Genomic DNA, 24,312 nt, shown 5'->3' with positions numbered 1-24,312 from the left:
TGCCAAGAGGGAAACTGAAAAGCGGCCTAGAAGATGTTCAAAAGGGAAAAGAGAGAAATCATCACTGTAGATAGATGCCCCTGGAGTTGCTTGGCAACCGTCCTTGCTAACACCTCCTCCCAAAAAGGAACAGTTTGAGCCGGCTCCTGAGATTTCCCTGAGGCCAGGACTCTGACCCGACACTGGAGCCCTGGGATGAGAAGCATTTCACTGAGGGGGAGGCCAGGGGCCCTATCAGCAGGCCACTGGCTTATACACAGGAGGGGAAGAAACTGGAACCATTTTGCTTAAAGAACATGCTCTTCTAGGTAGAGCTGGTACTTGGCTGAGGCAAGCGAGGCAACCTGGGTACAACATTTAAGGAGGCCCTCACGCAGCACCCATAGGAGCCTGTGCTTGCATGTCCTTAAATGTGTGTCCTGGGTGCCCCACCTGCCTCACCTCAGTCCCCACCCTGCTCCTAAGATGACATTATGACACAGTCATTAAGAGTACAGCCTCTGGAATCAGCCTGCCTCTGGGTTCAAATGTCAGGTCTACTACATCCCAGCTGTATCACCTTAGGTAAACGCCTTAACCTCGCGGAGCCTCAGTTTCCTAGTCTCTAAAATGTGGTTAATAATAGGAATTGCCTCATAGGATTAAATGAGAAAATGCACATTTAGCTCTGTGTTTAGAAACGAGGCACTGCCCAGTAAATGGCAGCTAGGATTTTTATTTTTAAAATCATACAAGCAGTTCCCCAGAAACCCTTAAACTGGGCCTATGGAATCCAAATCTCTAGGAGTGGGCCCTGTGTCTCTGCTTTTAAAAAAAGCTTCACAAAGGATTCTCAAGGTGAGCAGGGTTGAGAGTCACTACTGTATCCAGTGGACAGTGGTTCTTAAAGTCCAGTAACCATCAGAGCCATCCTGGGAGCCTGTTTAAAATGCCTGTTCCTGTGCCCCAACGCCAGTCCTGATTCAGCGTGACTGCAGCCTCAGGTGCTAAGTACCTAGGCGATTGCAATGCAGGGTCACCCACATGACCACACTTTGGAAAAATGAAACTGATTCACTCTTGCTAACAGCACAGGGACCTGGGTCCTACTCCTTTTGTTTTCACTCCTGGAATCCTGAAAGAACCAGGGACAAAATGTTGACCAAAGATGCTTAGTCAAACGCAGGCATACTCCTGGAGCAGGAACGGCGTCCTCCGTCCCCTGAAAGTGGCAGCTCTCCTCAGGCAAGGAAGGGGAACCCAGTGCCGGGTAAAAGTAACAGTCGTCCTAACAAAAGCTCACATTACTGCGTACCTACTCGATGCCAGATAGCACCCCATTTATTTTCACAACAACCCTGAGAGCTACTATTATCACTATGCTAAAATGAGGGAACTGAGGCTCAGAAAAGCTGTCTTTTCTTACCTCTTACTACACAGGTAGTAAATGGCTGAGTCAAGATTTAAATAATGCTCCATGAAACTTCAGTCCAAGTCTGCAATGCCAAGGCACTTTGTGGCAAAAGATACATAAAATTGACCTTTTCCACCATTTTTATAGTTCATCCATCTCCAGCACTTTTTCATCTTTCCCAACTAGAACTTTGTACGGATTGAACACCAATTCTCCACTTCCCCCTCCCTGAGACCTTGACAATTACCATTTGACTCTCTGTCTCTATGGATTTTACTATTCTAGGAACCTCATGTAAGTGGAATCATACAGTGTTTGCCCTTTTCTAGTCCAATACACTCTTAAAAAGAGGCAGACGCCACCTTGGTCTGATAGGATCAAACTAGGAATGGGTCTCAACCATGTTCCATACCCTGGTTAGTGTCATCAGTTTGGGTGTCCTGTCTCCCCAATTTGGCCCCACCCCAAGACTCCATGACCTACTGGTAAATTGTGGTTACTGTGTTAGGGTCACACAGCACGCCCGGCCCCTGTCAACCCCCAGCTGAAGGTGTCCTTGCTCTATTAATGTTCTGAGAACCACAATTAGCTTCACAGAGCAGGTACATGGGTTCAAAGAGCCCATCCCCGAGTCCCTTTTACTAGTATCTTCCCCACTACGGTGGCCTAGTGTCGCTTTGTCCTGCCCTAGAGAGTATTTATTTGGTTTCCTTTTTCTTTAAGCACCTGTTCCCTAAAATTGGCAAGCAGAATTGTGTTATGAAACCTCAGGTATAAGGATAAAACATTTACATAAAAACAAAAGCTTTCTCCACAGCAGAACTCCAGCTTTACTGAGGGAACTGGGTGAACCACGTCTAGCCCCTGAATGGCGAGCATCCTCAGTCTCAGCCCACTGGCAGGAAGGGATTTCCTGGGCTCTCATCATTAGTTGAAGAGCCTCAGGGTCCACATCCAGGTCCCTGTGGCTGAAGCGGCCAATCCGAGCTCCACCACAGAGGAGCAGGAGAGAGCCAGCCAAAGAGCCTTTGCCGGGAGCCCACCAGTGGCAGGACATCGCACCAAGAGTTTTAGGAGAGAGACATGGGAGTCCGTTTCTTTTATCTATGTATTTATTTACACGGGGTGGTGGTGGGGAAAGTCAGCTTTTTGATATTCAGTTTCCGCAACTCAAAAAAAGGCCAACCCTTGGCCAACCCTCTCCCTCTCCATCATAGCTCCATTTGATCACTTCAGTCACAATCAGACTCCCGTGGTCCAGCCCCGCCGACGCCCCCACGGGCCCCCTGCGGCAAGACCAAGTATGGACTCCCAAGAAGCACCCCACACACTGGAGGCTCCCCCTGGGGCTCTCTTTTGCCGCTGGAGGAACCGTAGGCCCAGGGGAGATCTGCCAGTGTGGTGCTGCGTGGCCTCAGGTGGGGGCAGTGGTCAGGGTGTGACTGCTCCGCTTACCCTTCAAATGCCGTTTGTCTTTGTCTTTGTGGTCTGGGGTGGGGTGCTTCATCCTCTCCCCCTTATTCTAGGCTTTTCTCAGTGGTTTCCTGTCTGTAAAGAGTTGTTAGCTGTTCTTCTTGTGAGGAAGAAGCAAAGCCAGGAATGACCTACATCACCATCTTGGTGACATCACTCTTATTGCAGCCACTGAAGGACTGTAGTTTCCGGTGTGACACTGGGCCACCTCAGAACTTGGCGTCCTTGGACGAAAGGGATTTGACCAGACAGGGTCTCAGTGTGTCTGCTAATACATTTATGTCTACAACTGAAGGATGTCACACTTTAATCAAAGCACCGCGAACAATAGGTTAGTCCCAAAGATATAAACACGATGTACACACGTTACCACACAGTAACCGAGTCCGCCTCACTTTCCTAAATTAATTTGGAAGCAGAGACAGCAAGGCTGTGAACCCCGGCCTTGCGTGAACCCGGCCATGCAGTCCTAAGTAATGCCGTGGACCACGTGGCACAGGTCAGGAGCCACAGGAAGCAGACCCTCCTCTGCCCTTCCTATCTTCTAATCCATAACGCGGGAACCCTGAAACCAGCCGCTTTGCTCTGTCATGTGCACCCCCACGTCAGACAAGTCCCATGGGTAATCACACGGCACAGAATGCCAATAGTATTTCCAGCCTGACTTTAAACTGAAATCCTTAACGATTCACCGTGTGGTACTTGTGACATCAGGGGCCACTATATAATAAATGGCACCATTCTCAGAATTGATGCTTTGGGGTCTCCTCCACGCACAGCGAGGGAGGGTGGGCCACCCAGAATTAGAACCTGAAGCTCACCACGTCCCCATTTTCTGCAGAATAGAGCTGAAGGTTTGGAGGAGTCACCTGGCAAACCTCTGGAGGACAGTTCTTTGAGGGATGGAGTCTCTCTCTTTAGATCCTCCCAAATGCAGCCCAGCGCCAGGGGACAGTCACAGCTTTGCATATGTCTGCTGAGCATTCCATAGGGCCAACCCACCTGGAATGTAGGCCTAAGACATAGACAGATAGTTGCAGAATATTCCCGTGAATATCTTAGTGTATTTTTCTTGTGTTCTTGCCTTTCCAGCCTCACCTTCCACCAGTCATTCTCTATCGGGGTCCCTTTGCTCCTGAGGGGGTCTTAGCAATGTATGGACACATTTTTGGTTGTTTCATATTGGGGGAGGGGGAGGGGCCTCTGGAATCCATTGGTAGAGACTAGAGATGCTGCTAAACATTTTACCATGCACAGAACAGTCCCCCGCCACAAAGAAGTAGAGCCACACTGGCATGTTTATACTACTCTCTTCTTTGCTATCTTCACTCTAAGCAACACAGACTCTAGTTTCTAGAACATTCTATATTCTCTCACACTTTGGGCCTTCATACATGTTGTATCCTTTAATTCCCACCTGCCCAGCCCTGCACACAGATAACTTCCATTCATCCTGCAGGTTTTAGTGTAAATAAAATTTCCTCAGGAAAGCCTTCACTGAGCCCCTAACCTAATTAGGTCCTCCTGCCACGCCTTCTAATAGCACCCCATTTCCCCTTTCAGAGTACTCTCCAAACGCCAGGACTTTTTTTTTTAATCTTCACCTGAAGAGTGAGGATATTTCCCGGCCCCCACCCCCAATTGTTTTTAGAAAGAGTGGAAGGAAAGGGTGATGAGGGGGGGGGGGGAGAGAGAGAGAGAGAGAGAGAGAGAGAGAGAGAGAGAGAGAGAGAGAGAGAGAGAATCGATGGGAGAGACACATCGATTGGTTGTCTCCTGCTCATGCCCTGACCGGGGCTGGGGATTGAACCTGCAACCAAGGTGCATGCCTTTCACCAGGAATTGAACCCGTGACCCTTCTGTCCAAGGGCCGAAGCTCTAACCACTGAGAAAAACAGGCCAGGGCGACGCCAGGACTTTCCAATGCCTGCCTCTGCACTAGGGTGGAAGCGCCGCGAGGCGGAGATTGCGCTGTTTGTTGCTGTGCGTGGGCCTTGCCCAGTGCTGGCACACAGTGAGATACTGTCTCAATGCATGACGGAGGCCAAGAAAGCAGGAGCGGGTATTAAAACCCAAGCAAGACACCCAGAGGCCTCAATGATCGTTCCACTTCGCAGGCACCAAAAAGAGAATGTGGCAGCGCCTTATGAATTGATATGGACCACTACCCTTTAGAATTTTGTAACATGGGAACATTATTTATAAAATAATAAGTACTTAAATGAGTGATGTGTGGAACAGTCTACATCTTCTAGAGATAAAACAATTATTCTTGTAGAATAAGGTCTGATAAGAACCCAACGCATCACATACAGTGTCCCAGGGTGTGGCCAACCTGCCTAACTTCCGGTTTGGAAGGGGCCAGAGCCACATTTTCTCCACACAAGAACCCCGGCACATGGAAATACCTGTATGTAAAGAGATACTCGTTTAAAGCTCTATATTTTCAAAACTAGATGGTTTTGAAAAAACCCTTTCTCTGCTTTTCTGTCTTGGCCATGGTACTCCCCCTTCTCCATCAGCTGGATGCAACCATAAGGCTTGTTCATTTCCAAGCCCTTACTTCTCCTTTCTGCCTTTCCTCCCCACCACCGTTAGGCCACTCCATCTCTCCATCCTTCCATCCCAAATGCTGGGCGAGAGAAGAGATGAGACGTCCAAGTGAACAAATGTTGCGGCTTGTTAGCAAAAGGGGAGGAAGGTAGGCTTAATGGGAAAAGAAGTTGAAATTAATGGTGAAATGAGGTTTATCTGTGTAATCTGTGGACTTGGTGTCTTCCCATCTTCTATTAGCATAGATAACGGAGTTGCCTGTATAACGATAGAGGGAAGCCCTCGCAGTTTCCCATAAATCTCCACCCCTTGTCGCTGGCTCCCCTGGCTTGGATTCTAAGAGCACTTCATTCTTACTACTCAGTTGCCATCTTTTCCTCCAATTTGCTCCCATCCAGCCATAACTGCAAGACTCCTAAGCCTGAGCTGCATGTCTTCCCACATTCCCTGCTTCATCCTGTGTTCCAGCCCAATTCCACCAGCATCTCAGGAGGAAAGCAAACTCTTACAGTCACAGCAAGATCTTACTGGCTCCAGAACAGTTTTCAAATTGGAAGCATTCCACAAGTTTACCTACATCAAATCAAACATCTGGGAACATTAAAACACAGACAAATGCCCGTAGTAACTAGTATAGATTTCAAAAAGACCTAAACAAAAATCTATGAAGGATTTTCTTTTCTCGGTGATCAGACAAAACAATTTATTTATCATTTAAAAAATTATTTTAGACCTCCCGGACCTAGAAAGATTTTGTAAACCGCTCATAGCCACAGGCCCACAACTGCCTAAGTATTTTCTCTAGCTCTTGATAAAACTTACCAATGACTACATATTAACTGCACTCCATTAAAATTGGTTTTTAAAAAATCATTACCTTTATAAAATTATAATATGATTAACTCTAAAAATGAAATTTCTGATATAGTTTATCTTTTCCATTCATCACTGATTAAAAATCCCAATTAATTATAATAACGGTTCCTAGAAATAGCTTCATTAATAAATGAAGATGATAATCATAATAACATAAAAAAAAGAATAAAGGCAAACATCCATTAAGTTTACCATGTGTTAAGCCCTTCTGTATTATCTCAGTTAATCCTCACAACAACCCTGCTATTATCTGTTTTATATAGTCCAGGACACTTATGAGCCATATGCAACCTGCTCCTTACTCATAAATTGACATTCTTAAAAAAAATAAAAAAAATCCCTGGCTGGGTGGCTCGTTGGTTGGAGCAACATCTTGTACACTAAAAGGTTGTGGGTTCGATTCCAAGTCAGGGACATACCTAAGTTGCAGGTTCAGCCCCTGGTTGGGACACATGTGGGAGGCAACCAATCAATGTTTCTCTCACATTGATGTTTCTCTCTCTCTCTCTCTTCCTCTCTCTAAAATCAGTAAACATATCCTCAAGTGAGGATTCAAAAAAGAGTTCAGGGGAGGCAATTAGAATAGGGGAACATCTGTCTAAAGCATAGAGCTTTTTCCCAATTAGCTTGAAAAAAAAAGTCTTTAGATAAACCTACAAAGCTAGGGAGAAAATTATTATAAAAGGTTAGATGAATGGCTTTCCTTGAATTCTCCATCGTAAGTGCATTTCATATCTTAGATTAGGCTAACAAGGTTTCTGGGACCCTCTCTTCTCAGGAAATTTAAGTGCCTAACAGAGCCAAGCTGACCTAGGTCAGCTCACTCTCTACCGAGGGGAACACATCACCCTGGGTTCTGGACTCAAACCCTCAATCATGCCAAAGGCCTAAAGGTCACATACCATTCACAAACTATTTGCAGCAGAATATGCTTGTGTATGAGATGCAGTGATTTTTGCCACCGAGAGATTATAAAATGAGAAAATAAACCCAGTATGTAGTAGTTTAAGATGTTTTTAATGTGAGGCCTTGGTTTTTTTTTTTTTTGGTAAGTTTTTTTCTTCTTCTGAAGACAGCCTGTCTGGTATGACTATATCTGAAGTGTAGGCACACTCAGCAAGAGAAACTTAGGTTCAGAGGTCTCAAAGGGACCTTAGAGGATGTTTAACCCCACTTCCTTACTTTACATGTGAGAGAAGAGGCCCAGAGAAGGGAAGTGATGTTCCCAAGGTCATATGGGAGAACCTAAGAAGCTGACTCAATCCCTCTCTCCTGCTCCTTTCAGCACGCCAGGCTGCCCTCGATATAACCCCATATGACCACATCCAAGCCTGGAATCAGCAACACCTTCCAAACCCAGGTGATGATTTGGCAAGGTTCAAAAGTATTTTCCAAATTCATCTTGACTGTCATTTTAGTTAACTTTGGGTGAAACAATAACATTGATGTAAAGACTTTATTACAGAGATTTCAAAGCCTTCTGATAACACTTTCTACTGAGATAGGTGAAATGAAGCACAAAAGGAATGAGGAATGGAGAAGGAACTATGTTACAATAATCAGATTATTTTAGAAGTCTGCAAGTCCTTCCCTCCATGAACTTAATCTATAAAAAATATCATATCACAACAATGTGCACAGCAACATTATTTACTAGAGTTAAAAGATGGAAACAAGCCAAATCTTCATCAAAAGATAGATGGCTTGATAGAGAAACCAAGATGGCGGCATAGGTAAACACCTAAACTGCTGCCTCGCACAACAATATCAAAACTACAACTAAAAGACAAAACAGACACCATCCAGAACCACAGGAAGGCTGGCTGAGTGGAAATTCTACAACTAGAAGAAAAGAGGAAAGCACACTGAGACTCAGAGGAGCTGCAAAAGGCTGAGGTATGGAGACTCGCACGAGGAGAGGATGGGCGGCTGTGTGCACAGGCGGCTGAGTGTGCGGCTGGCTTTCTAAAGCGGGAGGGAGAAGGAAGCTCCTGATTGCGCTGAACTCCAGTTCCGGGCAAGTTTCTGGGAACCCCGACTCATTCGGGGAGAAACTGACTGTCTGGCAGCGGGCGAAACTCGAGGGCGGCTTTCTCTCAGAGGTGCTTGCAGCGATTACCAGGGGACACTGAGACCCAGGGGCCTCATAGGGCAGGGCTGACGGGAAACCAAGGCTATCTGCTCTGCCCTGAAACTCTGCCCCATCCAAGCTGAGCACAGAGGCTTTTGCAATTTTGCAAGTCTTGTCTCATAAGAGTGTCTCCAGCACAGAAGTTCTCCCAGCATAGACACATCTGATCCTCACAGCCAATTGGCCTGGAGGTCAATTTCTCCCAGTGATACCAACAACATTCAAGACTTAACTACAATAAGGCTGAGCACACAGTCCACAAAGGGGTGCACAAAGAGTGTTCACCTCAGGTAACTGGGGAGGCTGAGCCACTGTGCCCTAGAGGACACCTAGCACACAAAGCTACTCTACCAATTCTGGGAAGCAGCGAAAATGCGGAGACAAAGAAACAGATCACAAATGAAAGAAATAGAGGAAAACAAACGACTGGATATAGCGTTCAAAACCATGGTTATAAGGTTTTTCAAGACTTTCCTAGAAAAGGGCGATAAATTTAACGAGACCCTTGAGGATATGAAAAAGGACCAACTAGAAATTAAACATACACTGACTGAAATAAAAAATATTATACAGAGACCTAACAGCAGACGAGAGGACCGCAAGAATCAAGTCAAAGAGTTGAAATACAAAGAAGCAAAAAACACTCAGCCGGAAAAGAAAAAAGAATCCAAAAATTTGAAGATAGTGTAAGGAGCCTCTGGGACAACCTCAAGCGTACCAACATCCCGAATTATGGGGGTGCCAGAAGAAGAGAGAGAACAAGATACTGAAAACCTGTTTGAAGAAATAATGACTGAAAACTTCCCCCACCTGGTGAAAGAATCAGACTTACAAGTACAGGAAGCGCAGAGAACCCCAAACAAAAGGAATCCAAAGAGGACCACACCAAGACACATCATAATTAAAATGCCAAGAGCAAAAGGCAAAGGGAGAATATTAAAAGCAGCAAGAGAAAAACAGTTAATTACCTACAATGGAGCACCCATACGATTGTCAGCTGATTTCTCAACAGAAACTACGCAGGCCAGACGGGAGTGGCAACAAATATTCAAAGTGATGAAAAGCAAGAACCTACAACCAAGATTACTCTACCCAGCAAAGCTATCATTCAGAATTGAAGGGCAGATAAAGATCTTCACAGATAAGAAAAAGCTAAAGGAGTTCATCACCACCAAACCAGTATTATATGAAATGCTGAAAGGTATTCTTTAAGAAGAGGAAGAAGAAGAAAAAGGTAGATAAAAAAATTATGAACAACAAATACATGTCTATCAACAAGTGAATCTAAAAATCAAGTGAATAAAAAATCTGATAAACAGAATAAACTGGTGAATATAATAGAATCAGGGGCATAGAAAGGGAGTGGACTGACAATTCTCGGGGGGAAAGGGGTGTGGGAGGTGCGGGAAGAGACTGGACAAAAAGCGTACACCTATGGATGAGGACAGTGGGGGGGAGGTAAGGGCAGAGGGTGGGGTGAGAACCGGGTGGAGGGGCGCTATGGGGGGAAAAAAGAGGAACAATTGTAATAATCTGAACAATAAAGATTTATTAAATTAAAAAAATAATAAAAAACAACAAAAAAAAAGATAGATGGTAAACAAAATATGGTATATACACACAACGGAACATTATTCAGCCATAAAAGGAAATGAAATTCTGACACATGCTGCAACATGAATGAACCATGAAAACATTATGTTAAGTGAAATAAGCATGTCACAAAGGGACAGATATTGCATGATATATACATGTATATATGTAATTATACATGGTATTTAGAATATGCAACTTCATGGAGACAGAAAATAGAATAGAGATTACCAGGGCTGAGGGGGAGAGGGGAATGGGGAATTACTGTATAATGAGTATAGGATTTCTGGTTGGGATAATAAAAAAGTTTGGGAAATGAATAGCAGTAATTATTGTACAACATTGTGAGTGTACTTAGTACCATTGAAATGTATACTTTAAAATGGTTAAAGCTGTAAATTTTATATTATATTTATTTTATCGCAATAAAAATCATATCAAAACCTGGATTATAACCTTTTAATTCTCAATTGCTATTTACTCATTGCTATTAAACCCCAAATTTCTTCTCAAGACCTGCGTACTATGGTCATCTATGTATGCTCGCACACATAGATAAACAGAAGCACACCTAGGTCACTTTGTGTCCTGCAAAGACCCATCCACAAACAGGTGTCCATCCTGAGACCACCTACATGGTGACTCCAACAATAAAGCCCATGGCAAGACTAATGCAACTAGTGTTTCTGGAGATCCTGGCAACCAAACAACCCGACTGAGTCCCAGCTCAACCCTTAAATTCCTCACGATGGTGTGTGTGTGTGTGTGTGTGTGTGTGTGTGTATTTAGTTTATGTGTACTCTATCTGTAAAGAAAGCTGTGCATATACCGGGAAGACCTTCAGGAATAGCTAACCCAAGTCTGCTCCACCAGGCCAATGAACAAAGAGATTTCAGCCCATACGTGGCTATTGGGTGAACTCAGCAATTGCATGTTACACTGAACAGCGGTGTCCTTAATGTAAATGCATATAATTGGGAGCTAAGTCTTTGTACCTTTACAGGACAAAGGATATAATAAGCAGAATGTACCACTTGTGAATTCTGAGGAAAGGAGAGCCTTTCATTTTTCCTTAAAAGAATCCATTTCTCATGAGGCAAAGAGAATCTGAGAACAAGTCTTTTGAAATAGAAGCAGGGAGGAGGGTGCAGAATATGAGTTTTGTGTTATAGTCATAATTGATCACCAGGCCCAAGAGGTGCCCATTCTGTGCCATACCGTAACGTTTACTCAACTTTAATTTAAAGGTTTTCACAACCGCATCTTCCTTCATGGAAACCTTTCCATTGCCAGTGGTCTGACAACTGAGTCCATTAGCTTTTAAAGATTCCAAGAGTTTCTGAAGAAAAACAATCTCTAGAGATACTTCCCATTGCCAACACTCATGAACATTTAGCACAAATAAGCTGCCACTTGTGAGCTGTCCACTTGACTTCATTCCCTTGTGCATCCTAAAGATATGTCAAGATCACAGTAAGATATTTAGAGGCAACATCTTTAGAATAAGGTTTCATTCCCAATCAAAGTGCTTAATTAGCAGAACCACTATGCTAGAGAACTGTCCTTGAATATGCATGCATTTTAACCTCCATGTTATTTTTTCTGAAGCACATATTTTCCTCTCATTGGATGGCCAGGAAATGATTAGGCGCAGAAAACCAACTGTCATAGGTGTCGATCCACAAAATAAGTGCCATCTTTCCAAGCAGGTTTTGGCTGCCTGCAAGGATGACATCCCGGTTTATGAGGGAGACCCATTCTTTGGAATCTAATGGCCTTTTCTCCATTCATTTGGGATGAGCAACGCTCCTGTGGCCTAGTTACAGCTAAACTCCTTCAACACTTCCCACCAACCCCTTCTGGCCCCTCGAGCCATCCTCCCACCCCCAATGTCAGCCAACCATGTTCATAAGACATCAGTTAGTAAATCACAATTCAAATGAACCCATCCATTTGTTCAGCAGAAAGTGGCCTCTGGATTTGCTCCACGTGGACCCATAGGCCAGTTACATATGGCAGGCTTGCAAACATGAACAGGACATGATTTATTTATGATGACCATGTGTGTTTGATGCCCAGTTCCAGCAGGTTGTGGCTTCACTTGCCTGCCTCAGTCTAGGATGACCTATCTACTCACTGTGTCCCATTTCAGGTACTGTATTTCCAGGCTGGGGAAACAGAGAGGGGCAGCTGGCCAGGGGGGCTGCACACACACATGCCCCTAACCCTGCTGGCCACATAACAATCTGTGACCAAACACAAAGTGGGCAAATGTAACTTGCTACACAGGTTTGCATGTTCAATGGTTTTCCGTGGAGAGTGGAGAAGTAGCTGCTGGAATACCCTAACCATGTGAGGTTCACGAAACTGTTGTGTATTTACCCACAAGAAAGGCTGGGGTGCTTTTGAGGGAAGCCCTGATCCTCATTTCACAGATTTTGAACACCCCCCCCCACCCCGAACCTTTGGCAATGATGCTGCAAATGCGAATGGCAGATAGGCATCAGAAGGTCCAAACGTGGATTCCAACTGAAGTGCAGTAAACTTCTGCCTCCAACAGTCTCCCCCTCTTTACCCCCCCAGTTGTATTTATACTTTGGAAGAAGTTAACACGAAGCAGCAGACACCTGGGCGTGCTCAATTTTTGACAAGCCTTAGTCACTCTGTAACCAGCAGAACAATTCACAATATAGTCGAAATCCTGTGAAGATTTCTGCCACACATGCTAACACTAAAATGCCAGTAGCTCCACTTACCTTCTTTATTAAGCCTCATAACCTCCCTGCTTTTTCCACCCTCTTTTCCAGCCTCTTCTAAATCTACATCTGCAGATGAAAAAGAAAAAGAAAAAAAGAAAATAAGGGGAAAAGGCGAAAAAAGGGGGGGGGAGCCAAAGTCAAGGGGGGCAGGGAGAGTGTTTATTTGCAAACAGATTGATATAAATACTGTATATGAAAATCTTTCCAAAATTGACAATGCGACGTTTTCTCCCAAGTCCGGATTTCCATCTACCTGGCCCAGATAGGTACCAAAAAAACTATGCAAGCAGCAACAGAGTAGCCTTTTAAACAGATACACCATGGGGCTGTGAAAGCCCACCCCGCGGGCTGCCACGGGGAGCCGGGCACAGACAGACAGACAGACAGCCCTGGCAGCAGGGCCTCTCTCTGTGCACTGATGATCTGTCTCTGTGTGTATTTATTTAGAGAGAGAGGGAGAAGCATGGAGGACACCGGGGGCCACTCTCTCTCTCACACACACACTTTTTCCCAGTGGCTCTAGGTGAATGGAAAGGTTACAGGATAATAAAAGGAGGAGGAGGCGGTGGGGTTCTTACTGTCGGAGCAGTGTAATTTGGCGGCGTCGATCCAGGAGGACCAGGGTTTGCCCAGAAACGCCTCCGGACTGGGCACTTTGCGATCCAGTGTCGCCATTGCTCTTCCTTCTTGTTGCTTTTTCCCTGTTCCTTCGGCAGCAGCAGCCGAGAGACACGGGATTCGAGAACGCTCCGACGTCATCTTCGGAACGTTCCGACATTGAGTGCTCTGAACGCGGGAGGGAGGGAGGGATGGGAGGAGGGGGGCGGGGAGAGGAGAGAGAGGAGGAGGAGCCGGCGCCCCAGCGCCCGCAGCCGGATGGGCTCCGCTCGCGGCGTGCACGGCCGCCAGAGGCAGCAGAGAGGCGCCGGCTGCTCCGCGCCCGCCCGCCCGCCGGGAGGGGCCGCGCGCTGGGCCAGGCGTGCGCCGGGGACCAGAGGCTGCCGCGCTCCCGGGTGAGGAGATGCGGCGCCGCCGCCGCCACCGCCTGCACCCGGGGGCCGCGAGGGGCCGGGCCAGGGCGCCGGGGACAGACCCCGGAGAGGCGCGGCCTGGGCCGTGGGAAGGGTGGTCTTTCCCGCAGAGTTGCAGCGAGGACTTAAAGTTTTTGCCTGCAGCCCTTCCAGGGTGTCCTGCCCTCGCCAGGTCCCTGACGCCCACGTCGAGGGGCCTCCGCACGGATCCCCGCGGCTGAGTGGGGCGGACACGAGCAGGTTTGCAACCTCCGGACCCCACCCCCACGACCACGCCAAGCCAGGGAAGGGACCCTGGTGACCTCGCACCCCATTCACCACCCGCTTTACCCGTTCTTCTCTTTCACGGTGGACCTTGGACCGTGGAGGATTCTGCGAATGCCTGTGGGACCTGAGACCGAAGAGTAGATGGAAGTGGTTCTAAAAAGCAGGTGAGTTGGGGGGGAGAGAAGCTGCCTTCCCATCTCGGACTGCGGGACACGCAAAGCTCAAAACTCTGCGCCCGGCGCCCCCGGATTCTCTGCGCGGTGCGCGCCTCCGGCTCGCAGAGAACCACTGCGTAGACTTTGCTCTGGGATCACGGTAGCGGGGGAGCGAATTCACCGGCTCCCGCCCACCGCGCCTCTGGAGCAGTTTTCTGCGCTCCCTACGGTGAGAGGAGAGTAGCCGGGACCAGCGTCTGGAGGCTCCCGCCAGGAATCTGATTCCTGGGAGAATTCATTTTAGCTTTAACTGCTCTAGCCAGTAGTTAGGAAGCGTTGGATTTCCTCTGAATGTTGGACGTCTGATACTTTGATTGAGATTTCCCTTCTCTCCCTAGAGGTAGGCAATAAAGGCCTTAAAAGGTCTCCTGGTATTTCTTTTTAAAAAGCCCTTTGTTTACTCGGACTTACCTAAAACGTGGACACTCCCCCACAATAGGTATATTTTCCCCTCTATTTCCCCAGCACCCTTTTCGTTCTTACCACGTCTGTTTTCCCCAGGCTGAAGCGCACTGATTTGAAGTTGCTCTGTGCTTGAGTTCTGCCCTGGCTGTGCCATCTAATTTCCCTGTATCTGAGAGCCAGGGTGAGGGTGGGCGATGGAGGAGCAGCTACACATTTGTCTTCAGTTGTGATGTCTGTGTGAATGGGCTTGGTGTGTGTGTGTGTGTGTGTGTGTGTGTGTGTGTGTGTGTGTGTGTGTTTTATCAGACCCAGATAAATTTCATTTGCCATTGCATATAGAGACCACTAAATGGCCACGGTGCCACTGGGTGGAGAATTCTCATTTTAAGGATTGGTGGCGTTAACCAGTATTTATTACTTATTGGCCTCATGTATGCTAGACCCTGAGCTTAACATTTCCTTCCATCCTTTCTTCCTCCCTCTCCCTCTATTCATCATCCATCCATCTTTTCAACAACCACTGCCTGTAACGGACCAGCCGCGCTGCAGCAAAGGAAAACAAATGAGATCTAGCCCAACTTTCGAGTTGGTGGTCTCTGTGGAAGAAGGAAGGTGTGAAACTTCTTGGGAAAACAAGACCCCCACACAGTGAGAGGCCGGGGTGGTAGGTGGCGTGTCTCTCAGAGCTGTGCCTGTTCCTAAGAGGAACTGAGATCTGGTTGGGAGAGGTCAGGAAATGTGTCCCTGAGAAGATGGCATTGGCTTTGCCTCTTGGACATGGGAAGGATTTATAATGGTAAGGTGAAGACTGGTTTTTGCCAAGGGAGGGAGCATGATGGTGTTCGCAGAGGCTTCAAGCTGTGTAAGTGTGGTGTGTGTAGGTGTTGAGTGTGGCTTACCTGGGATAGTGGGTTACTGTTGGGGGTTGGGGGTGGGTTACTGTATAGTCAGGCTTGAGACAAATTATGGAAGACACGGAATGGTAGCCTAAAGAGTTTGTTTGACAACTGGGAGCCACTACAGGGCTTTCTGCAGCATAAGGATAAGTAGAAAGTAGGACTTGGGAAGATTCCTCCGGCCTTGATGTCCAGGCTGTATTGCACTATGGAAGCTGGTTAGGAAAGTAGTGCCACACTATTGATAGTGTGAAGGAATGAAGGTCCATGAAGTAGAGAAGAGGGGACAGGTATAAGACTGGGGAGAAAGCATCTCATCAGAGGATATGTTGTATGTTTGGATTTGGGGAGAATCAGAGAGGGATGTAGAGGTGTGAGGCACAAGTAATGAGATCCTGGGACTTTTTCCCCTTCCCCTACTTTCCGATTTTCCTCCCATTTTTGGTGTGTATTCCTCTATTGTGAATTCGAAGGAAGATGTGGTTGGTGGCCTCTAAAATGACCCCAGTGATCCCTACATCCTGGTATTCCTACCCGTGTGGGATCCCCTTCCCTTCATTGTGGGCTGAACCTAATAACTTGCTTCTAACAAATAGAATAGGGCAAAAGTGATGGGATGTCATTTCTGAGGTTAGGTTACAAAAAGACAGTGGCTTCTTGCTTTCATTCACTTGCTCTAAGAAAGCCCACTGTCGTATTGTGGCAAGAAACCGAGGGAGGCCTCTAGGCTGTGAGGTGTTGAACCCTTAGAGCCACGTGAGTGTGAAGTTTATCTTCCTCCAGTGGAGCCTTGAGATTAGACCAGAGTGCTGGCCCACATCTGTGAGAGACCTTGAGTTGGAGGCACCTAGCTATGTCTTGCCTGTATTGCTGACCCACATAAACTGAGATAATTAATGTGTGTCATTCTAAGTGGTTAAGTTTTGGAATAGCTTGTTACGTAGTGATATGTAACTACACAGAATGACTTGAGTATAAAGGGAGTGCATAACAAAAAATAAGTTTAACAAATGAAAGTCTGAGCAGTGTTCCCTTGCTCCTCTTTTGAGCCTCCTGTGAATTGTGTATCATCTTTCCCCCAATTTTTTTTTTTTTTTTTGGCCAGCTTTGTGGAACTGGTTTACAATAGTATCTCCTATACTCTGAGTTTTGTAATTTATCTTTATCCTTTGGATGCTCATGTTTTTGCTCTTTAAATTCGATTACTACTTTGTAGAAAGAATTCTCCAATGACAAGGTCATAATGTAACTTTGGAAACAAGTCTGTTGACAGCAATGCCATTACACTGGTGGTTGTTAACAACCCTGCCCTCCTCGAGGTGTGTGGAGTGCATAATGATGAGGGGACTCAAGCCCAGTGGCTGGGAGTCAGTGACTTGATCTTCCAGAAAATTCTGTCTCCTCTCCTGGGAGCCACTTTAAACCACTCAAAAAATCAAAGTGGCTTTTCCTTAGGTAAAGTCAGGGCACCTCAGTTGCAGAGAAACAAAGCAATGGTTCAATATTTTAACATTAGTTTACCCTCCTAGCTGAGCTTATTTCTGCACAGCACCCTGAAGATGGTATGACAACCTAAATATCATTCTCTTCTAGCTGAGAGTATTTTATGTTGTAACATAGTAAATGAATGGACTGGACTCTAAACGTGATCTCTACAAAAGAAGACCGGATACATTGCCAGTTTACCTGATAATCAGAACAAGTGTACATTATTGCAGTTAGAGTTATGGAGTATAATTGTAGAGTTTCTATTCTAAGCCTTCCACAGGTTCTCCACTGACTACAGAGATAATAATACCAACTTTGTGAAACTGCAACCCACCTATCACTTTGTAAATTCGATAAAATGGCTGTCAATTACATCACACTGCTAGGAACCAGAGAAGAAAGAAAGCATTGCTCATCAAACTACTAGACTTTCACACTTGACTTTCGATGAAAATTGAGGACAGTTGGGTGTAGTATTCAGGTCAACATGGTGCACACATATTATTATTTACACATCTATACATATAAGTCAACTGTGTATTGCAAATTTATCACAGACTTGAATTCCTTTTGATAGTAAGTAGTTATAAATACTGTTAGTGACAACAAGAATCTTATACATTCTTAATAGGAATAAATTGACCTGCAAAGCAGCAATTTAAAGCATGTTAACATAATGTCTCTGATAAAACCATCTAGCAACACCTTCTACTCCTCATGATTAATGTTTAGCAAGATAAACGGAATGTAAATATTTTTATTGTTTTATCCTCTTTCTGAGAAAAATGACAGTGGTTGATTTAATTAAAAAGGAGTCTCTCCCATAGACCAAATTGAGAAATCAGTTCAGTGAAGGTGACAATGGGAAGTGCCTATTTAATTTGAATAACACCCCGTTCTGTGGAAATGTGCATTGAGTACGTAGCCTGCTTAATCTGATTCATGTACTGTTTCACCACATTATTGAAAAGAAGAGGGAATATTAGCTCTCTCATTTTAGAATATTAAACTCCTGCTGGGGTCGAGGTGCTGTGTGCACAACCCACTTCCTACCTAGACTGTTGTTGGGAGTTTCCTGGAGGCGACGAGGAGAAAATGACATGTTCCATTAAAATGAGGCATCCTTGGAATTGTTTGATGTTCTTTGCCTTAATTGAATCCATCTATCCCATCTGCCACTCTTCTCTCTAAATTTATTTCCCTAACCCACTCTCTCTGAGAATTGTAATTTGGGGGAAATTTGTTACATACGTTGTTCCTTTTATATAAGCTCTTTGCATCTGGAGGGCAGGTGTGCTGTCTCTCTGGCCTTGTTAGACAAGGTTGCCTGCCTCTTCCCTGCCCCCGCACATGTTGCTGGATCAAACGGGGCTGGGATAAAAGACCCCCAGTAGCAACCGGAGTAGAAAAGAACATAGGAATTCCAGGTTTTTCAATATGGGGCCCTAGCCATGTGCCAGGGCTGAATAAACATGGATTCAATAAATATAACTACAAAAACATGAAATTTGCATTCCAACTGCAGCCAAAAAAAATGCAAATGTATTATTATTTTGAGATAAAACTGCCTTGAAACACCTGGCAGATTCATCTGTAACTTTGATCACTTGAGGCCTCTGGTCCGCAGAGTGGCAGAGCAGCCCCATTTAGCCAGTGCTCTCTCTCAGGGCTTAGACAGAAGGAAAGATAGCTGCTCGTTAGTGTTCTTTAGAAATCACTTTGGGCCCTTAACCTAAATATAAATAAAACTTAACATTAACATACACGTATTAATTGGAGTGAGGTCCACATACCCCTCTAAAAGAACCATATTAATACAGTTGAGGACACAGTGTAGGGTGAGGGTCAGCTCAGGCTTGAGATTGACAGGCTTAAGTTAGAATTGCTCTTCAGGCATTTGTTTGAGAACCTTTCTTAATCCATCTGAACCTCAATTTTTACTTCTGTTAAATGGGTACTAAGGCTCTTCTCTTCAGATGGTTGTGAAGATTAAGTGAGATTCTGGGTATTGAGCCCCCCAGCGTAGGGCCTGGCACACAGTGGACAATTGGAAGTGTCCGCTGTGATTATTACGTTGGTTGCCATGCACTGTGTAGACAACAGCAGCCAGTCAGAAGCAGGCTGGTCCTCAGACACTTAGGAGGGCTCCTGAGGTTGCTGCTGAGAACGTCCTTCTCATTGGAGAAAGGAAACAAAAGCTCTTCTCTTTCCTTTGTACTGGCTGCTGCCCTGCATCAATTGGTGGAGACCTCTGACACTTCTGCCTGAAGCTTCCTCTGGACCAGGACTTCAGGGCAAGGCGAACCCCCCTTTGTTCAGGGAAGACCTTCTAAGACCTTTTTGTTATGTAAAGGAACTGCACAACCCAAAGTCTGTGTGGACACAAAACTGCCTTTGCATGACACTATAAACAGTTGTCCTCATAGTAAGCAGAGGGCATCTCTGCAAATTATTTTTTCTTTTGTAAAAGAAACTTAATATTGAATTCTAAAAATCTTGTATGAATGTGTCACTCCCTGCCCCCAGATTACTTCCATACCCCAGGTCTAACGGCATTTTTTAAATACTATTTCCTATACATTGTCTTATTGTATGTATTTATCATTACAGGTGAAGATATTGCTGTGTCTTTTTTTAATGCATAGTTTCATTATGTGGAGATATACACATATGTGTATATATATACACATACACATACATATTTTTTTTATTTTATTTTTATCGGTGGTTGAGAAAGAAGCTTTGTGGGAGCATAAACAAGATTGACAGGTGCAGCTGACCATTTTGTGGATATTTCCCTGCAGCTTTCTTTTTTCACGGCTATTACATGTCATTACATATGGAAACACCTCATTCTTTTAAACTGCTACATAGTATTTCATAAGATGTTCCAGAGTATATTTCTCTATATCTTATTGATGGACATATAGGTGTCTGGTTTTACAAGAAATAGGCTGGTCAACATCTTTATTTTATTTTTTGTTCTTGTCATTAATCCTTACCTGGGGATATTTTTTCCATTGATTTTTTTAGAGAGAGTGGAAAGGAGGGAAAAAGGAAGGGATGGGGAGAGAAAGAGAGAGAGAGACATTGATGTGAGAGAGACACATCGATCATTTGCCTCCCTCACCACCCCAACCACGTACGGGCCCCTTCAGTGGGCAGGCCAACACTCTAACCGTTGAGAAACACACTGGCCAGGCCATCTTTACTTTTATATATGTTTCCTGGGCACCTGAGGGAGTATTTCTACTCAAAAGTAGAATTGCCGGGTATGTGCATTTTGAATTTTAATAGTTCTGCCAAATTATCTTCTAAAATAGCTGAATAATTTATACTCCCACTAGCAGCATAGAAATGTGTCCATTTCCTCACATCCTAATTAATACTCAACATTCTCAGATGTTTTAATTTTTGCCAATATTATGGTAATTTTTTTCCTATTTTGTATTTTCCTCATTTCTATATATTTTTGAGCATTTTTTCTTATGTTCATTGTATTTTTACTCTGTAAATTGCTGTTAACACCTGATGATTTGTTCTTGGTATTTTTAGATCTTTTTATTGATTTGTAGAAATTCTGTATACATTCTAGATTTAGATATTTTGTCTGTTTGAAAACAATGTAATTTTCCAGCTTGTTGCTTTTGTCCTTTTAACCTGTTTATGGCATGTTTTCCATACATTTCCCCCCCAATTTGGATGTATCGGGCTTTTCCTTGAAACAGTTAGCTTTTTGTGTCTAAAGGAGTTGTACATGCAATCAAAAGGGGGAACAGGATAGCCTGTGAGAAGGGGCTGATCTGAGGTACAGGTGATAAAGGCTTTTGGAGGCGAGCAGGCCAGGTTGCTGTGGTGGGCAGCGAAGGCTTGGGAGAGAAGAAATTTGAGCTGGGCGGGGCAAAGACTGGGGGATATAAGTAGGCTGTGGGCAGAGTGACCCATGGAACAGTGACCATCTTAACTAAGAGCCTCGGGTCACGTAGAAACTGGTTCCCTAAATTTGCTCTTAGTTGAAAACGGGTAAATCATGGAGGGATTTGGAATCAGGAAAGGTTTAAAAGAGTTACAGGATGTTTCTAAGATTAAAATCTACAGTATGAGATAACATGGGAAATAATACTGTTTGTTCTAAGTGGAGTGGTTCATTTTGTTGAGAAATACTTTTTATCAAGAACAAATCTCTGAAATGAAGGCCCTGTTGACCCTAATGAGCTAATTAGGTGAGAAACTTGAACCTTTCAACCATCCACCTGACATGTTTAGAAATTGCACCCAGTTGTACTAATAAAAGGGTAGTTTCTTCCTTTGTGGTTTACCCTCTAACCCTCCAAAACTGGGTCATTTTCAAAGACAAATTAAAAAGACATTTCGCTATAAGTAGGCTGACCCAAAAGGCAGGGCTAGGGAGTCCTGGATTATGCAAAATTATTAATAGCTCCTCCTTCCAGTCTCAAAAGTGTCCTGGTTTGCATGATAAATTATATGCTACCCTAATTCTAAGTGATCTACTTTGGACCTTTTTTTTGCTTACTCTGTGGATCCTCAGTGGCCAAAGGGACGCTCTCCAGCTTAAGGGCATTTGCCCGCCATGTGCATTCTATCTTTTTGAAATTGTTGTATTTTCTCCCTTGCATACAAATGATGGCAAAAAATTCAGAAGAAAAACAAACAACATAAATAAGATGAGTTACCATAAACCTAGAAATAAACATTAATATTTTGATCTATATATCTACATGCCTAAACATATCTATCGGTCTATTGATCCATCATATAGTTATATATTTTTATTTTCCTTTTTAATTATTATATTTTAATCCTCACGTGAGGATATTATTCCATTGATTTTTAAAAAGAGTGGAAGAGAGAGGAAAAGACAGAAATATCAATGTGAGAGAAACATTGATTGGTTGCCTCCTGCACGCGCCCCCACCAAAGCCCAGGCTGGGGAGGAGCCTACAACTGAGGTATGTGCCCTGGACTGGGCTTGAACCCAGGACTCTTCAGTCCACAGACGCTCTGTCCACTGAGCCAAACCAGCTAGGGCAGTGGTCGGCAAACTCATTAGTCAACAGAGCCAAATATCAACAGTACAACGATTGAAATTTCTTTTGAGAGCCAAATTTTTTAAACTTGAACTTCTTCTAATGCCACTTCTTCAAAATAGACTCGCCCAGGCCATGGTATTTTGTGGAAGAGCCACACTCAAGGGGCCAAAGAGCCGCATGTGGCTCGCAAGCCGCGGTTTGCCGACCACTGGGCTAGGGCCATTTATATATTTTTAGATCTTCAATCTTCAAGCCAAACCACTTTATTTGGAGTGGCATTCTATATATCTATATAAAAGCCTAAGAGACCGGCTGACTGGCCGGTAGCTATGACATGCAATGACCACCAGGGGGCAGATGCTCAATGTACACGCATGGAAGCATGGAACAGACTGATGAATCTCAGAGGGAAGCGGGGAGGGAGAAGGGTGGGTAGAGAGTAACCAAAGATCTTATATGCGTACTAGAGGCCTAGTGCATGGATTTGTGCACAAGTGGGGTCCCTCGGCCTGGCCTGTGGGGATTGGGCCGAAACCAACTCTCCGATTTCCCCCGAGCGGTCCCGGATTGCGAGAGGGTGCAGGCCAGGCCAAGGAACCCCACCGGTGCAAGAATCCATGCACTGAGCCTCTAGTACATATATAAATGTGGATATACATACTACATAATATATATTTCAAATTATTTAGTCACACTCAAAATAGATAGATGTAATCACCTTTTAAAATTATAACTTTTAGAGACTGCATGGTATTCCAGTGAATGGCTATTCTTAAACTATAGTATATATAAATCCTCAATTTGGGGCATTTAAGTTGTGTCATATCTCTCTATCTCTCTATATGTAGATAGATATTTAATAGTGCTGTAGTGAATGTTTTATGGAGCTAAGTTTTTTCACATCCCCATGGTTATTTAGGATGCTTTCTTATAAATGGAATCGATAAGTCAAAGGGGATATGCATTTAAAATTTTGAAGTTGTCAAATTTAGCCAGCATGTGTGAGAATTCTTATTCCTCATGGCCTCATTTATGATGTATCTATTATTTTTGTTTATCTGTCAGTCTGGTAGGAAAGAATTTCATTTTCTAGTTATTTTAGTTACAAGTCTGATTATTGATTACTTATATTCCTTTTTTTATAAATTGATAATTCTTTTAGAGTATTCAGCTTTCTCAGTAAATTGTGAAAGCTCTTTTATATATTAAATAAAGTAACCCTTTGTGTTATAAATTGCAAGATTTTTGCCCAATTTACTACTTGTCTTTTAACTTTATTTATGGTAGATTTATGTGCATGCGGGTTATGTGTAGGTTCAGAAGTCTTTACTTTTTATACAATTACTAGAGGCCCGATGCACGAAATTCGTGCCAGAGTAGGCCTTCACAGCCCCAGTTTTGTCCGGAAGGTCATCCGGGAGGGCGTCTAGATGGTTGTTCCACTGTTCGGTTTATTTGCATGTTACGCTTTTATTATTATAGATACCTATTAGTCTTTTCCTTTGTGAAGTTATGTGCTTTTTTAAAGGACTGGGTTTTCAACAAAATTAACCTGAGAAAATTGGGTTCCTTGTTTCAAACTTTACAGTATGGGCATTGTAGATAGATGAGGCATAATTTTTGTTTCTGTTTCTATGGTTCCGCATATTTCCCAGAAGGGGTTTAGTCACTTTACAAATTCACTGATAAGTTACTGCTAGTAAGAACTGGTGATATGCATTCTTTCCCTCAACCACAAAACATATATGCCTTCCTTCAGGAAAAGCCGTAAGGGGAGTTTTTTTGTTTTTTAATCCTCACCCAGGACTTGTTTAGAGTAAAGAAGGGAGGGACGGAGGGAGAGAGAGAGAGAGAGAGAGAGAGAGAGAGAGACAGACAGACATCAATGAGAGAGAAACATTAATTGTCTGCCCTCCGTAAGAGCCCCATCCTGGGATCAAACCTGCAACACAGGTATGTGCCCTGACCAGGAATTCAGCTGGCAACCTTTCAGTGCACAGGATGATGATGATGTTCAACCAACTGAACCACTCAGGCCCGGTCTAATGGAAGTTTAAAAAGACTACTTTGTTTAGAATCTTTGCAGAGTGAATCATTGTCCCATTGATAAGCTTTATAATTGCACTGATGTTTTCTCAGGAAACACCAACCCAAGGTTCTAATACACAGTCAAGAAAAGGC

At 44.2% G+C, this 24,312-nt stretch overlaps 1 protein-coding gene and 1 long non-coding RNA gene across 5 annotated transcripts in view; one reads left to right on the top strand and one right to left on the bottom strand.

Annotated features, from left to right (window-relative positions):
- Positions 1-13,557, bottom strand: part of ATXN7L1 (ataxin 7 like 1) — a 243,254-nt gene extending 229,697 nt beyond the window's left edge. For all 3 annotated transcript variants that reach the window (XM_080665901.1, XM_080665902.1, XM_080665905.1), the window contains exons 1-2: positions 13,357-13,557; positions 12,776-12,844 (exon numbers count right to left, since the gene is read on the bottom strand). In XM_080665901.1, the coding sequence (XP_080522027.1) occupies positions 12,776-12,844; positions 13,357-13,537 (250 nt within the window). In that variant the 5' untranslated portion in view covers positions 13,538-13,557. The remainder of the gene's footprint in view (positions 1-12,775; positions 12,845-13,356) is intronic.
- Positions 13,558-13,766: 209 nt separating this feature from the next.
- LOC308247179 overlaps positions 13,767-24,312 on the top strand; it is a 55,447-nt gene continuing 44,901 nt past the window's right edge. The window contains exon 1 of one of the 2 annotated variants that reach the window (XR_013960468.1): positions 13,767-14,240. This is a non-coding gene — a long non-coding RNA (uncharacterized lncRNA). Of the gene's footprint in view, positions 14,632-24,312 lie in introns of both variants that reach the window. The other variant, XR_013960469.1, reaches the window with a different exon arrangement.

This window comes from Plecotus auritus (assembly GCF_963455305.1).
Source record: "Plecotus auritus genome assembly, chromosome: 4".
NCBI lineage: Eukaryota > Metazoa > Chordata > Mammalia > Chiroptera > Vespertilionidae > Plecotus > Plecotus auritus.
The sequence above is the reverse complement of the archived record's forward strand: the minus strand, read 5'-3'. Positions and strand labels throughout refer to the sequence as shown.